Source organism: Triticum dicoccoides, chromosome 1A (assembly GCF_002162155.2).
Source record: "Triticum dicoccoides isolate Atlit2015 ecotype Zavitan chromosome 1A, WEW_v2.0, whole genome shotgun sequence".
Classification (NCBI taxonomy): domain Eukaryota; kingdom Viridiplantae; phylum Streptophyta; class Magnoliopsida; order Poales; family Poaceae; genus Triticum; species Triticum dicoccoides.
Window position 1 is genome coordinate 213,232,072 of NC_041380.1, and position 15,112 is coordinate 213,247,183.

General features: G+C 41.4%; 1 protein-coding gene across 2 annotated transcripts; it reads right to left on the minus strand.

The window, feature by feature from the left end:
* Positions 1 to 3,794: 3,794 nt before the first annotated feature.
* Positions 3,795 to 14,824, minus strand: LOC119266927 (RNA-binding protein 39-like). Of its 2 annotated transcripts, XM_037548205.1 has the most exons (14): positions 14,082 to 14,824; positions 13,418 to 13,490; positions 13,291 to 13,347; positions 12,868 to 12,923; positions 11,416 to 11,629; positions 9,909 to 9,959; positions 8,363 to 8,449; positions 8,176 to 8,250; positions 8,014 to 8,094; positions 6,288 to 6,352; positions 5,739 to 5,955; positions 5,452 to 5,540; positions 5,055 to 5,169; positions 3,795 to 4,153 (listed from the first exon to the last, which is right to left on the minus strand). In XM_037548205.1, exons 1-14 carry the CDS (start codon positions 14,681 to 14,683, stop codon positions 4,103 to 4,105), a joined length of 1,833 nt encoding a protein of 610 aa, XP_037404102.1. In that variant the 5' UTR covers positions 14,684 to 14,824; the 3' UTR covers positions 3,795 to 4,102. The 2 variants fall into 2 exon arrangements, with proteins under 2 accessions (XP_037404102.1, XP_037404109.1); XM_037548212.1 differs by lacking the exon at positions 9,909 to 9,959.
* Between the last annotated feature and the right edge of the window lie 288 nt (positions 14,825 to 15,112).

The window sequence follows — 15,112 nt, forward strand, 5'->3', positions numbered from 1 at the left end:
ATCATGTCTTGACCATATCACATCACAACATGCCCTGCAAAAACAAGTTAGACGTCCTCTACTCTGTTGTTACAACTTTTACGTGGCTGCTACGGGCTTCTAGCAAGAACTGTTCTTACGTACGCATAAAACCACAACGGTGTTTCGTCAAGTTTGTTGTTTTAACCTTCTTCAAGGACCGGCCGTAGTCAAATTCCATTCAACTAAAGTAGGAGAAACAAACACCCGCCAGCCACCTTTATGCAAAACTAGTTGCATGTCGGTCGGTGGAACCGGTCTCATGTGTGTAGACATGTAAGGTTGGTCTGGGCCGCTTCATCCCACAATACCGCTGAATCAAAATAAGACGTTGGTGGTAAGCAGTATGACTATCACCGCCCACAACTCTTTGTGTTCTACTCGTGCATATCATCTACGCATAGACCTGGCTCATGATGCCACTGTTGGGAAACATTGCATGGAAAACAAAAAAAATCTGCACACACGCAAGATCTATCCATAAAGATGCATAGCTACGAGAGGGGGAGAGCATATTCATACCCTTGAAGATCGCTAAGCGGAAGCGTTTGTCAACGCCGTTGATGTAGTCGTACACCTTCACGATCCGTCCCGATCAAGTACCAAACGTACGGCACCTCCCCGTTCAGCACACGTTTAGCTCGATGACGTCCTCGCCTTCTTGATCCAACAAGAGGGGCAAAGTAGTAGATGAGTTGCGGCAGCACGAAGGCATGGTGACGGTATTGGTGAAGAACAATCTCTGCAGGGCTTCGCTAACCACAACGGAAACTATGACAGAGGATAAACTAGAGGGGCGGGGTTGTCGGCACACGGCTTGGTGTATCTTGATGTGTTCCAGGTGCTAGCCCTGCCCCTCTTTTTATATGTTGAGCCCTGGGGTCGAAACTTGGAGTAAAAGCCTCCTCAAAGTCAGTTTTTCCCGCTAGGAAGAGTCCTTCTCGGACTTCCAGGACCAGACGCCATAGTCCTTGGCGTCTGGCCCAGACGCCATGGGCCTCGGCGTCTGGCCCAGGGCTAGACGCCAAGGTCTCCGGTGTTTAGCCCCCTGGCCTCCGCAAAACTTCTTTTGCACCGACCTAAAGCCCCGTGGGCTTTACCCCTTGGCCTAACCATATCATCCTATATATTAATCTTTACCTCCGGACCATTCCGGAGCTCCTCGTCATGTCCATGATCTCATCCGGTACTCCGAACAACATTCGGTCACCAGCATACATAACTCATATAATACTATATCGTCAATGAACGTTAAGCGTGCGGACCCTACGGGTTCGAGAACTGTGTAGACATGACCGGCACACCTCTCCGGTCAATAACCAATAGCGGAACCTGGATGCCCATATTGGCTCCTACATATTCTACGAAGATCTTTATCGGTCGAACCTTATGACAACATACGTAATTCCCTTTGTCCATCGGTATGTTACCTGCCCGAGATTCGATTGTCGGTATCTTCATACCTAGTTCAATCTCGTTACCAGCAAGTCTCTTTACTCGTTCTGTAATACATCACCTTGTGACTAACTCCTTAGTCATTTGTTTGCAAACTTATGATGTGTATTACCGAGTGGGCCCAGAGATACCTCTCCGAAACTGGGAGTGACAAATCCCAATCTCGATCCATACCAACTCAACAAACACCTTCGGAGATACCTCTAGAGCATCTTTATAATCACCCAGTTACGTTGTGATGTTTGATAGCACACAAGGTATTCCTCCGGTATCCGGGAGTTGCATGATCTCATGGTTCGAAGGAACATGTATTTGACATTCAAGAAAGCAGTAGCAATAAACTGAACGATCATATGCTAAGCTAACGGATGGGTCTTGTCCATCACATCATTCTCCTAATGAATGATGTGATCCCATTATCAAATGACAACACATGTCTATGGTTAGGAAACTTAGCCATCTTTGATTAACGAGCTAGTCTAGTAGAGGCTTACTAGGGACATGGTGTTTTGTCTATGTATCCGGTTAATACAGTTCTAGCATGAATAATAAACATTTATCATGATATAAGGAAATATAAAATAACAACTTTATTATTACCTCTAGGGCATATTTCCTTCAAGTGGATGGATGGTGGCGATGGCCCAGTGTTCGTGCCGCTGGGGGCGATGCGGTAGCACCACCCTGGAAACCCATGCCCGCCATTCGATGTGTTGAATCTGAAAACCATGCGGGACAAAGGGCAGCGGATCAATCAGAAAGTTGGCCATTGCCAACGTAGCAGTTGATTGAAGCTCTTTAGTCGCAGAGAGTTTTGCATAATCTGATGGCGACGAGCTCGACGGAGAAAGAGCAAAGTTAGTAAGAGCATAGGAATGCGAGGAGTCATGCTACGGTCTTGGCTGGAAATTTGAAAAAAAAACATGGCTAACTCCTTAAAAGAGGAAACCTGTCGAGTCCATTGGGTCGGCCCACTTGGCTAAAACTAGCTCTCCACCTCGCTTGGAGCGTAAGCACACTCCATGGTCTAGGGAATGAAGAGAAAGGAATAAAAGGCTAGAGCCTAGTGAGCCTCGGTTTCGGGCCGAACTGGGCGAAGTGCCCTACCTCGCCACATGCATAGCAAGACCGGTAAACCCTAGGATGACCAACAGTTAACTCAGTGTCACTCCCCTGTCATCCTGATTCAGGCACATTAGATCGATATTAATCCTAGGATGATCAATAGTAGTAGATGCAGTTGGATTACGGTCTAATTGTCACGGACATGAAGCCTATACAAGATTATGCCATGAATGATTATAGTTATGAATGATGCTTTTTTTGCGAGAGATGAATGATGATTATTTGTCAATTGCCCAACATTAATTTGCTTACCATACCACTACATGCGTTCGAGAGAGATGTCAATAGTAAACTTATAGCCCCGGGGTCCATTCTCTACTAATACTTGCGTTACTCAATTGCTCTTTTATTTACTTTTACTATTGTGCCATATCATTACATATCACTATTTGCTTTTAACCCTGCAACTAGCAAGATGAGGGGATTAACAATAGGGATGTCAACCGGGTCCCGTTTAGTCTCGTTTAAAGTCCACTTATGATATATATATTTTTTGCGGGTGAAGTCCACTTATGATATGATAGTTCAAAAAAGTTTTTTGTTTGTTTGAGGAGAATGAACTATCAAGCTAGCAAAAACTAACTAAATGGAATTGCGGACGCTATTTATTTGCCACTTACATCCCTAATTAACAACCCCTTGCCAAGTTAGGTGCATGAATTTATTTTGTTTATGTGCATGTGCTGCTTATCTTGCTAGCTTGTCGATGGGTCGTTCTCTTTTTGCTCTGCAGCAGCGGGCACGAGCAAGAACGAAGGGGGAGCAAAGTTTACGACAGCGGTGGCTTGATGTTGGCCTGATGTAGAGGAAGGAGAAAACCACGATGCGGCAGGAAAAATTTGTGGTCGTGACTTCCTGCGTGGAGTTGGGGGGTAAGGGGCATGCTAAGCGGCGTGTGGGACCATGGACCCATGTCGATCGCTGGACAGGGCTTACATTTCGCTCTTTCCAACCTAAACGTTTTCCCTCCAAAAATTATGCCAATGGACTACAATATGACATTTTCAGCAAAAGAAAAACAAGGAACCGACGTCGAGGTGGGAAAGAGCTGCATGCAGCATACAACAGGGCCGTACATGGGCTTATCGTATTCCTTGGTTCAGACAGACGAAGTAATCTAACTTGAACATGACTGCAATATTTTTCTCTCCATAAGGACAACACCTTCTACTTTTAATAGGATAGAGGAGGGTCCATTTTTTTTCATCGGTTCAGGGTCCCCAAATTATCTGAGTTAAATGCTTTAACCATGTTATACATCTCTTAACCTTTTTTATATGGCATGGAAAAAAAATCCAGCATTCTCGTATACTGCTACAAAGAAAATGAAGAAATCTCCAATTATCACAAAAGATGCAACTGCCCAAACAGGCCTCTAATCTTCATAATGTTACAAGAAACAATAACTAACAGGGTTACTACACTCAAGACTTCACAACTTCAATTGGAACCGTTTAACAGCCCTAGGTCCATCACCAGATATAACTCGTCTGCTTTGTGAATTTCATTCCATAGCTGCGCGGTCTGGGAACTTCATTTCATACTGCTGTGCTGTCTGGAAAGGAAAACAACATTTTAACCCAAATGAGGGGCATGAGCATAGTACACAAATACACCCTCCGTTCACAAATATAAGATGTTCAAACTTTTTTCTGAATCGGATGTATATAGATGTGTTTTGGTGTGTTTACTCACTCATTTCAGTCCGTATGTAGTCCATGTTGAAATTTTCAAAACATCTTATAGAGAGAAGTGCATATTTCAACCCTCAACTTTTGCCCTAGTCTAATTTACAACCCCGAACTCCAATACCATCTAAATTACAACCCCCAACTCTCAAAACCGGCCAGGATTCAACCCTCCCCTCTCTGTTGACCGGTTTTGACCTGGTTGACCAGTTTTGACCAGTCAACAGGTCCAGTCAGCATGCCACATCAGCAAAAAATGCAAAATTTCCAAGGAAACAACCTGTAAAATCGAAGAAAATCCAGGAAAAGAAATAAGAAATCCAATTTCCGAAAAACACGGAAAATAAAAAAAAATGAATTTCCAAAAAAAATCCAGAAAAAACCCAAAAACTCAAATTCCAGAAAAAAAATCATTTTTATTTTCCCTAGCTTTTTTCGCGAACAATTTTTTGGGAATTTTGCCTTTTTATATTTTTTCCCTGATCTTATAGATTTTTATTTACTTTTTCTTGAAATTTTGAAAAAAAAAACTGACGTGGCATGCTGATTGGACCCGTTGACTAGTCAAAACTGGTCACCCCAGGTCAAAACCGGTCACCAGGGAGGGGAGGGTTGAATCCTGACCGGTTTTGAGACTTGGGGGTTGTAATTTAGACGGTATTAAAGTTCAGGGTTGTAAAATAGACTAGGGCAAGAGTTCAGGGTTGAAATATGCACTTCTCTCTCTTATAAAAGTGAACGGAGGGAGTAGAAGATAAGATTTGTTACCATAAAGGTTGCCGTAATCATCTTTCCAGCAAACCATCGGCCGTGAAGTGATCGTTGCGCACTTGCTGCTGCTGTTGCGCTATCAAAATGCAGGTACACAAAGCCCGCGGTATGCCTGTACCAAACAGTGAGGGGATATTAAAAGTGGATGCAAGTCAGGACAGCACTACTGGTATGTGTGAAACATTCTTTCTGGTAGCTATTTTGTCTTGCTTAATATATTAGTAGTATTCAGTATGAACCAGCTCCTTAAAAACCAATACATTTTACAAGTCCATACCAAGTCGGTTACTGCCAACTTTGTTATACTTGCTTATAACAACCATTGATAACATGTGTGGATATAAAGTTGAAATAAAAGGGCATACCATCAGGGTTTAAAAAACAAACAACTTACTTGTCAACAAAAATATGCTTCACTACACCAAACTTCGAACATTCGTCTTGCACATCATCTCTAATATCCAAATCAAAATCAGGATCCGTCTGCAAAGGAAAAGAAAATTTTCAATCAGGTTAGTCAGAAACTCAAATGTAAACAGGAAGTAATAATACAGATGAAAGAAAGTAACAATTGGCACAAAGAAGAATAATAATAATTTTAACCAGCTGAACAAAGACGGGCAAGCACCTATAAAATAGACAAATAGAGGTGAACAAAAAATATATGAAAAGATGAGATACCTCCACTGCTGGGTCGAACATGTTCTTCAGCAATAGGAATTCAGTAGGTGTACCAATATCAGCAGACTGAGAGATGATAGGAAGAGGTGCCCCTGGAATTGCTCCAACAGGCTGTACAAGAAGAGAAGCAGCTGTAAGAGGAGCACCAAGCACTGATGCAGCAGCAGGCAATCCAACAGAAGTGTTCAATCCAGGAGCACCAATGCCACCAGTTAAGCTGCACACACAAAAATAAGATTAAAGGACATGAAGTGCAAGATCCTATAAACCGTACATAGGAAAAACCATAGTGGCATAAACTAACAATCAAATGCTACAAGTTAAATAACATTTGGTGCACAAACAATCGTTCCCCTGACATGCTATTCAGGGTTCATTATCATGTGGTACAGATAGGGAAAAGATTGACCTTGTTGAGATTAATATCTTCACATAAAGCTCAGATGTATGTTTCAACCAATATATATATGTGTACATATAATAGCTGTCTGCATTATCTGCTACCACATTCATAGAAGCGCAGAGCAAAAACTAACACAATAGCAGTACCTGGTTGCAGTGCCACTGCGGTCCAATTTCCGCATCAGAAGGGCTCTAGAGCTTGCATTTAATGCCTGCATAAGTTGAGTACACAATGAATACAAATAATCTTTGACAGGAAAGCATAATAGGTGATAAGAGCATAAGGCTGCTTGTAATGGGTAGTATCATACCTTAGTATCATGCACATGATACTAAGCTATGACACTACCTCCGTAATGCATAGTACCATATACTCCCTCCGTTTTTATTTACTCTGCATATTAGAGTTGACTGAAGTCAAACTTGCTAAAGTTTGACCAAGTTTATAGAAAAGATTATAAATATTTACCATAACAAATCTATATGATGTTGAAGTACATTCAACAATGAATCTAGTGATATTGATTTGTTATTATATATGCCAATATTTTTGTCTATAAATTTGGTTAAAGTTTACAAAGCTTGACTTTGACCAAAGCTAATACGCGAACTAAATAAAAACGGAGGGAGTACTAGTATCATAGCTAACCTTATTTATTGCCATGCATGACACATAGTAGCATAGCATTTAATATGATACAGTATCATGATATGATACTCAACACTCTCTTTCTTCATTTAATTCTATGCCACCTCAGCAAAATAGTCTAGTTGGCATGCATGATACTAGCTATGATACTACCATTACGACCAGCCTAATGGTACACCCAGATATCAGTGCCACTAAGCAGCATTTATAGCCAAGGACACAGCAAAAACAGAAGCGATACAATTTAAGAAATAGACCAAATCAAGAAAATCAGAAGATGCTTCACCCCAGTATTACAAAAAAAAAGGTTTCAAAAGAAACTACAGGTTAAAGCAGAGAACTGAGAAGGGACACCCTCGCCATTTTCAAGGACCAATCTCATGAAATACTCCCTCCATTCCCTTATACAAGGCCGCTTCATATTTTTATGTCGAACTTTGACCATTAATTTTACAAACAAAAAGTGAGTTATATGCCAAAAAGTATTTCACTGGATGCCCATTTCAAAGAACTTTCCGATGATATATTTATGACATATTTTTCATATTTTGTTGACTAAAATTGTAAAGTCAAAGTTTCACAAGAAAAATGAAGTGGCCTTGTATACAAAAATGGAGGGAGTACTAATAGATCGGACTTGCTACCCAACATAATGCTTAGCAAGGTTGCATTTGTTCGTGACAGTGGTACGACAAAGAAAATAACATCAGTATCTCAAAATATTTTATTATATTCACTGAAGGGGCTGCCTACTAACGAATAACACAAAGCCTCTCAACCTCCCCACCTGAATTTTGAGTTGTAGGCTTAGTGGACAAGAGAATAATCACGTGAAGTGACTATATTCACTGAAGGGGCGACCTACAACCGAATTTGGCTACACAAAGTCTCTCAGCCTCCCCACATGAACCAAGTGGCCACTGGAGAATGAGCAAGTGAAGTGACCAAGGCACAAATATGTACCATATGTCCCTTCGTACAAATGACTGAGAAGAATATTCTCTGCAAGGTTGAAACCATCTGCAAAAATAACGAGTTTCCTATATGACACTAACTATTGGGGAAGGAAAAAAACAAGACAGAGACAAGAGAAGCCCCATCAATCCATCATTCAAGTCCCATATATAACCCTGCCTTTTGGGGAAGTACGAAAAGAAAAGAAAACAAGAAAAGACACGAAAGCCCGCAGGAATAAAGTTTGCAGTGTGGAAACAAGAAACCCACCAAGCCTCCACCTTCATCATCATCTAAATCTCCAGTAGTTGTGCCAAGTTGCACACCACCCTGATCAGTAACAGCTGAGACCTGGTTGAAATAATACAAATTGTCAGCTGAGTATGTCTTAAAACTCTTTCGGTAGCAACACAACACATATCAATAAGTTACCTTTATTACTCTCCCAGCAATATCAAGTTGGCCATTTAAACTCTGAGCAGCTTTTGCATCTTCAAGCCGTGCAAACTGCATGATGCAAGTATCAATGAGAAATTAAGAGTCCTGGCAGCAGCTTAATGGGAATATATATATCCAAGAGAAGAGCTGCATGAGAATATGTCAATACATCGCTACTTACCTGAATGAAACCAAAACCTTTGCATAGCCCAGTGAGTGGATCTACAGGCAGCTGGACAAGCTCAACTTGCCCAAATGGTTCAAAGACCTGAAAAGGCAAACTCGCTATAACAGGCTACGTGAAAAGTCTTGGTTATATCTCATCATACGAAACTTATAGTGCACTTAATTAAAACATAATTCAGAAAGTGGATTTGGAGAACTATTCTGCAAGGAACCACAACAGAAATTCTACAGGTGTATGATATGGTGGCAGTGAGTAGAGATTAAAGAACGATTCCACAGCAGGTCCGACTCTTCTTTAACACCTTGAAATAAATCACACTTCACCTTGAAATAAACATCCCATCATTTTTCTTTAGTTTATTTCAGACGATCAGCGTGTCTAACAGAAATTGCTTTGTTCAAGATGAAGAGTGCTTTTAGGCGCGCCGGCTCCGCGGTAGCCAAGCAGTGGTCTAGATGTCAACATTGCATTGCATCTGTGGATGTGCTTAGAGAATTGGGGGGGAAACTAGGGCTAATGCTACTTGCGTATTGGCATGGATTCTGTGGATAAAATGGAAATGGGATGTTTATTACAAATGGTAAGGGAAGGAAACTCCTGTAGATATGAGTTGGGGATCTGACAAGATTGTAGATGAGGATAATTTTACTGTCGTGAAATCTGGGAGGAAAAGAAACAAAAGTAATTTTGTGATTTCTAGACCTTTGACTAGAAATCAGAAATACATTGCTATGCAACAGGATATGCTGGTTAATGCTGCCCATCCTCCTGGCAGAAACACCAGGCAACAGAAAACACATCCTAATAAAAAATGATGGGGCTATTTTGGAATTACAGTGGGGCAGGCAAGAAGGGAATGACTCCCTGCCTCTCTGGTCTTATTGGTGATCATTCCCTTGATTTCTTATGTTTGAAAGAGACTATGAAGAAAATTTACCTAGCCAGTTATTTCAGGAAAGTTGATTTTAATGATAGTTTTTCCTGGGAATGGATTCCATCTGGTGGACTTTTTGTGTGGTGTGAAAAAAAATTGGAAATTATATCCTGTTAGAAAGGAAAGTTAAACGGGCTTTATAGAATGTGTATAGCACTGCTCATGCTCAGTTTAACATAGAATTTCTGACTGAGATGGCTCAATTCTGTAATGGCGCTGATATCCCTTGTGTTGTTGGTGGGGATTTAAAATTTTGAGGCATAGTTGAGAAAAAAACAAATATATGCACCATTCAATACTAGTAAGAGCAGCATTAAGTACAGTCCTCCCAGGCATAGTTACAGTATTCCCAACCCAGGCATCACATCTCAACAGGAATTTGTTGACAATGAATTCCCAGTCACTATTCCTTAATGCAGCACAGTTATCCCCAAGTACTTCATAGGGAAGTGGCCAATGTTACAATTAGCCAAAAGGTCAGGGAATGGCAAAACCACGTCATCAACAGTTACCCCCAAGTACTTCATAGGGAAGTGGCTAATGTTACAATTACCCCCAAGTATTTTTAGCTAACTTTCTGCCATTAACCAAAAGAAATAAACTTACCCAATCACAGGACATAAGAATCCTGTCCAGCTTCTGTAAAGTAGGGTGAGCCTGCTTATTGGTAAAATTATATAAGCCTTCTTATTGGTCCAAGCATACAAACCTCTCCTAATATGCAATTAAGGGTATTAATAACAGAGTTGAACACATCAGTTGGCAAACTTGACACCTTTGTGTCAACAGTATCCTCAAATGTTTGGTGTTTACAACTATCCTGACTGTACTGTGCAGGAAAGTTTCAATGTTGATGTTAGCATAGCACCCTTCTTCAGTAGGTGGCTCTCTCCTGAGCTTTTAGCAGAGTGGAGTAAGGCGAGGGATTGTGAGAAATTTGAATTTATCTACTAATCCTGATGTCATTTACTGGTCTTTGAGATCTAGTAGCAAATTCTCCACGAAATCTGTCTGGCTGGAAAGCTCTCTAGCGGGTTGTGATTATGGATGGATTTGGAATTCTAAAGTTCCCTTCAAAAATCAAATCTTCTTGTGGCAGCTATCACAAGATTCTTTGCTGGCCACAGATGGTATTAGTAGCAGAAACTGGCCTGGCAATCCCAGGTGTTCTTTCTGCAAAGAACAGGAGACTTCCCAGCATTTATTCTTTTTGTGTCCACATGCAAGAGTGCTCTGGAGATCGGTGGGTGCTGTTTCGGGCACTAATCTTTGCCCTAACAATATGTATCAATACTTCTCTTGGATTTATTCTTTTTTACCTGAGCATGAGAAGGTTCATACAATTGGATAAGCGGCTGTTAGCTGGGCCATTTGGAACTGTCGTAACAGAGTTTGAACTTAAATGGCCTAAAACTCCTTTAGAAAACTGTGTTCGCCACTTGGTGTGGTTGATGAGCCTGTGTGCTAATGGTCTTAACTATGTTTTGTTGGAACTGCTTAGGTTAGTGTGTTGTGCAGACAGATTTTCGCCCCGCGGCGCATGATTCGACTGCGGTCACGAATGGTGGATTTCCTGTCAGTGCGTTGAACTCATTCTTCCTTTTCCCTTTCTTCAACCTCTTCAGACTGTTGTATTTCTGTTATGTTTGTATAAAATGGGAAGGGGCTGAGCCAATTCCAGAAAAATACTCCCTCCGTCCCAAAATTCTTGTCTTAGATTAGTCTAGATACGGATGTATCTAAAATACTAAAACGTGACTTGATACATACGTATTTAGACAAATCTAAGACAAGAATTTTAGGACGGAGGGAGTAGATGTCAACATTTCAGAGACGTTTACAAATATATTGGGGCCTTAGGGCACTTTCCATGACATTATTATTTAGTCTAACTACTAATTAATCAAGTAAATAACTTTATTAAGATGAAGCACTTTGTACATATAACAGATTAGAGGAAAATGATGCGAGAATTGCTTACTGATTCTAGTATTCTATTGATACTACTTCCTTTTTCTTATCTGCCTCTGCAGAACATTATTTAAATGAACAAAATACAGGAAGTGAATAATAATACTATTAGCATTAAATACAAGAAGACTAGGCGGTTGACCTGTCTCAATTGGTCCTCGGTGATATTGGAATGAAGGTTGCCAACATACAGCTTTCTTGCTCCACCTGAAGCTGCTCCACCAGATGTCGCATTTGACTGAGCTAAGTTCTTTTCTGCCTCTGATGGCTTAACCATTACTGCTTGCCCTAGAAGCGGCTGACCGGTTAGAGCAATTGCCATTGGAACAGACATGACATCATAGAACTCAATGTACCTGTCAATTTAGGCAGATCATTACTACAGATATCAGAGTATTCAACGAAAGATATTTTACCTGTCATAGAAAGTAGACCTTAAATGGGGCTATATATGTTAGAATTTTTCATAAGCTTCAGAGTATTTTGGAAATTTTGATCAATTTTTGTGAGTAGGAAATTTTCGAACTTGGTTCTTGGTTGCCCTCGTATTATCCTAAGAACCTGCACCAAGTTTTTGTCAAATACTCTGGAATCAAACTGCCCTAGATTGCTGACAGCATCAGAATGATCTATATTCCATCTTACTTGTAAAGTGCCGATAATCCCAGCAGGTAGACCAAACTACAAATATTTCAGTGTGCAATCCTGTTGAGTATGACAAACTGATGAACAATGTTCCCCAAGGAAAAAAAAAATCAAATATGAACTTCAGAAAAATGCTCATGTAATCATACAGCCAGAGACAGATGGAAAACAAATTATATGACAAGATCTAAATTCTAATTGGCAAGCAACAAAAACAGATACCAAACAGCTATATTTCCTAAAAATATATATATTATCATAATGCACCCGTAATTTCAAAAAAAAGGCAAAGGGTACTGTCAGAGTCCTAGTAACTACATATGTACTCCCTCCGTCCCATAATATAAGAGCGTTTTTGACACTGCACTAGTGTTAAAAACGCTCTTATATTATGGGACGGAGAGAGTAATATGCAGTGTATCATCAGTTTGGAAGCAAACCTAACTTGTGCGAACATGGTAGGAACAAACAATAAAATATACTATATGATTGCATCTCAGAGCACCATCAATCTCAACCAACTGAATGGTGATTATATATGCTCAGCTCCATTTTCCCCTTTTCTAGTGCCGTGCATACTGACTTATTTTCTGGACTTGTGCATGTTACTGGCAGGGAGCTTGATAAGCATTCGCAATTTGACTATATATGGTAGGAAACCAAAATTTAAATATGTTGTTGGTTCAATCATCTGCAGGCGAAATAGTTCTGAACAAGATATCTATATTTTTGCAAAACCATTCAGGGTTTGAATATACTCCCTCCGTTCCTAAATATTTGTCTTTCTAGATATTTCAACAAGTGACTACATACGGAGCAAAATGAGTGAATCTACACTCTAAAATATGTCTATATACATCCGTATGTGGTGTTCCATTTGAAATCTCTAGAAAGACAAATATTTAGGAACGGAGGGAGTACATCACAACAAACAGGTGTTGGAACTAACCCAACTCCTTTGGAACGCCGCGAGTTTCGGTCCATGATAAGGCGGACATCACGAACCTACACAGAGAAAGAAGAGTCAGATAACTAAATCAAATTTATGCCAGAAAGCTTATTGTGCAAGTAAAGGATCAATGTGAACATGCTTGCAAGACATGGTTCATTACGTCAGCAGAAGCACGAAATAGGAGGTGTTTACTAAAGAACGAGTTATCTTTATCCAGGACAGTTGCACCATGTGAACATCGATATTCCAAAAGTCAGCCACTAGTTCAGTATAACATTAATAAAGTTTCATTCATCAGCTTGAGAACCGAACAGTTCGAATTCACTAAAACACAGCGATAGAAATCCACGGCATCATACTCCTGTGAGAAGGAAAAGTTTTCAAATTAGAATGCAATGTGGTGTAGATAATTTGCATCACCTTCCCTGCTCTTGAGAAGAACTCATAGACATCCCTTTCATCTGCCTTCAACGATAGCTGCAGTAATGCTGACAACATTAACTTAATGAAAAAACAGCAACATGATAATTTTGCTTGTGAGGCTAACCTGGAAGGCAAATACAGTCCTTTGATCTCTTTCTGGATCAACTTCTGGTTCTGTACCATCATCTTTCTTACGCCTGCGCACATAAAAATAAGTAGCTTCAGCAAAAGAGAGAGCAGCATAACAAACATCAAGTAGCAACAAATAGAAATTGTAAACCCAGACGGCATAGTCATTACTAGTCAGAAATCCCCATGCGAAAAATATTTAACAAACTTAGAGAGCCCAAGGCATTAGCAGCTCATTCCAAGTTGTACACTACAGGAAACATTTAGCAGCTACAGAATCACTGGAGATTTGTGCACTGTAAGGTTACTATGTTCCATGTGTATGTATAACGGAGTTAGCAAACAAGCAGAACATAAACTACTAGGCTTCTGCAGAAGAAGAAAAAGACAAATCAAGAGCATTGATTCATCTCCGCTCATTACACCACATAATCTTTTATCTAACATAAACAAATATGAGTAAAAAAATATCACATGGATAAAATACGCTATGAAACAAAAAATCACAGTATGTCAGAGGAATTTCACAGGACACCATTTAAATCCTACGGTGATCTCGGAAAATTTGTTGTGTTCAACAGAGCCAAAGGATTTCTGCCTAGAAAATTAACCTCGACATTCCAAGAGCGATAGTTCTAGGGGAATTCACAACTTTGTACCTGAAATCACGGTCTCTGTAGTCACGGTGGCGGTCGCTGCGTTCACGCTCCCGCTGGAGCTCCCTCACCATCTCCTCCTCCTCCCCGCGGCGGCGCTCTGAGCGGCTACGGCTCCTCCGCTCCCTCCCATTATCCCTCTCCATTAGCTTATCCCTGCCCTCCCGCTCCTTTTCCCTAACCTTCTCACGGTCGCGGCTGCCATCCTTCTCCCTAACTTTCTCTCGGTCCCGGCCCTCTTCCTTCTCCCTAACCTTCTCAGGGTCGCGGCTCTCATCCTTCTCCCTAACCTTCTCGCGGCTGCGGCCCCCGTCCTTCTCCCTAACCTTCTCGCGGTCGCGGCCCTCGTCCTTCTCCCTAGCCTTCTCCCGGTCGACCTTCTCCTTCCCGTCTTCCCGGTCGCGGTGCTCACGGCCGCTGCGGTGCCGCTCGCGGTCTTCTCCCGAGCGAGGACGCTTCGATCCGCGCTCCTCTTGGTCTCGACCGCCGCCGCCGGCGGTGGAGGAGCGGCGGCGAGAACTGCGGTCCTTCTCACCCCCGCCGTTGGTTGAGGGAACGGAGGGCTCGACTGCCTTCTCCAAGTAGTCGTACTCGTCAAAGTCCATGGCGGTGAGGGAGTGGATGGGGGAGGAAGCGGAAACCCTAGACGGCGACTCCACGAGAGGAACGAGGGAAACAAAAGCTACAAAAAAACCCTAGAGATTGGGCCGCCGCTAGTCTTTGCCACGAATTCAGAAGCCACGACAAGGCACTGTAGGGTGGTTCATGAAATGGAATGCCACGGTTCTACTCCTTTCAACAGAAAATGGGTCAGTTTATTTTTCTTTTTTGCGGGAAGAAATGGGTCAGTTTGGTCAGCGTATATATCACTCCTATAAAAACATGAAAGAGCATATCCAAATCACCATCTCAACCATCTAATCACATTATCTAATGGTCTAAAATCTCCGTAAACGAAATTGACCTCACTAACGAAACGCTAATCACCATCTGAGTCGCAGTCCCGCACGTCCTCTCGGCACGTCTCTCTCCGC

What these genes read in the sequence shown, in the direction of transcription:
- LOC119266927 (XM_037548205.1), bottom strand. Translation starts at nt 14,683, where the DNA reads ATGGACTTTGACGAGTACGACTACTTGGAGAAGGCAGTCGAGCCCTCC. An exon ending in TACAGAGACCGTGATTTCAG is followed by an intron (nt 13,491 to 14,081) that starts GTACAAAGTTGT and finishes TTATGTGCGCAG; the next exon opens with GCGTAAGAAAGATGATGGTA. An exon ending in CGCAGTGGCACTGCAACCAG is followed by an intron (nt 5,956 to 6,287) that starts GTACTGCTATTG and finishes TTGTGTGTGCAG; the next exon opens with CTTAACTGGTGGCATTGGTG.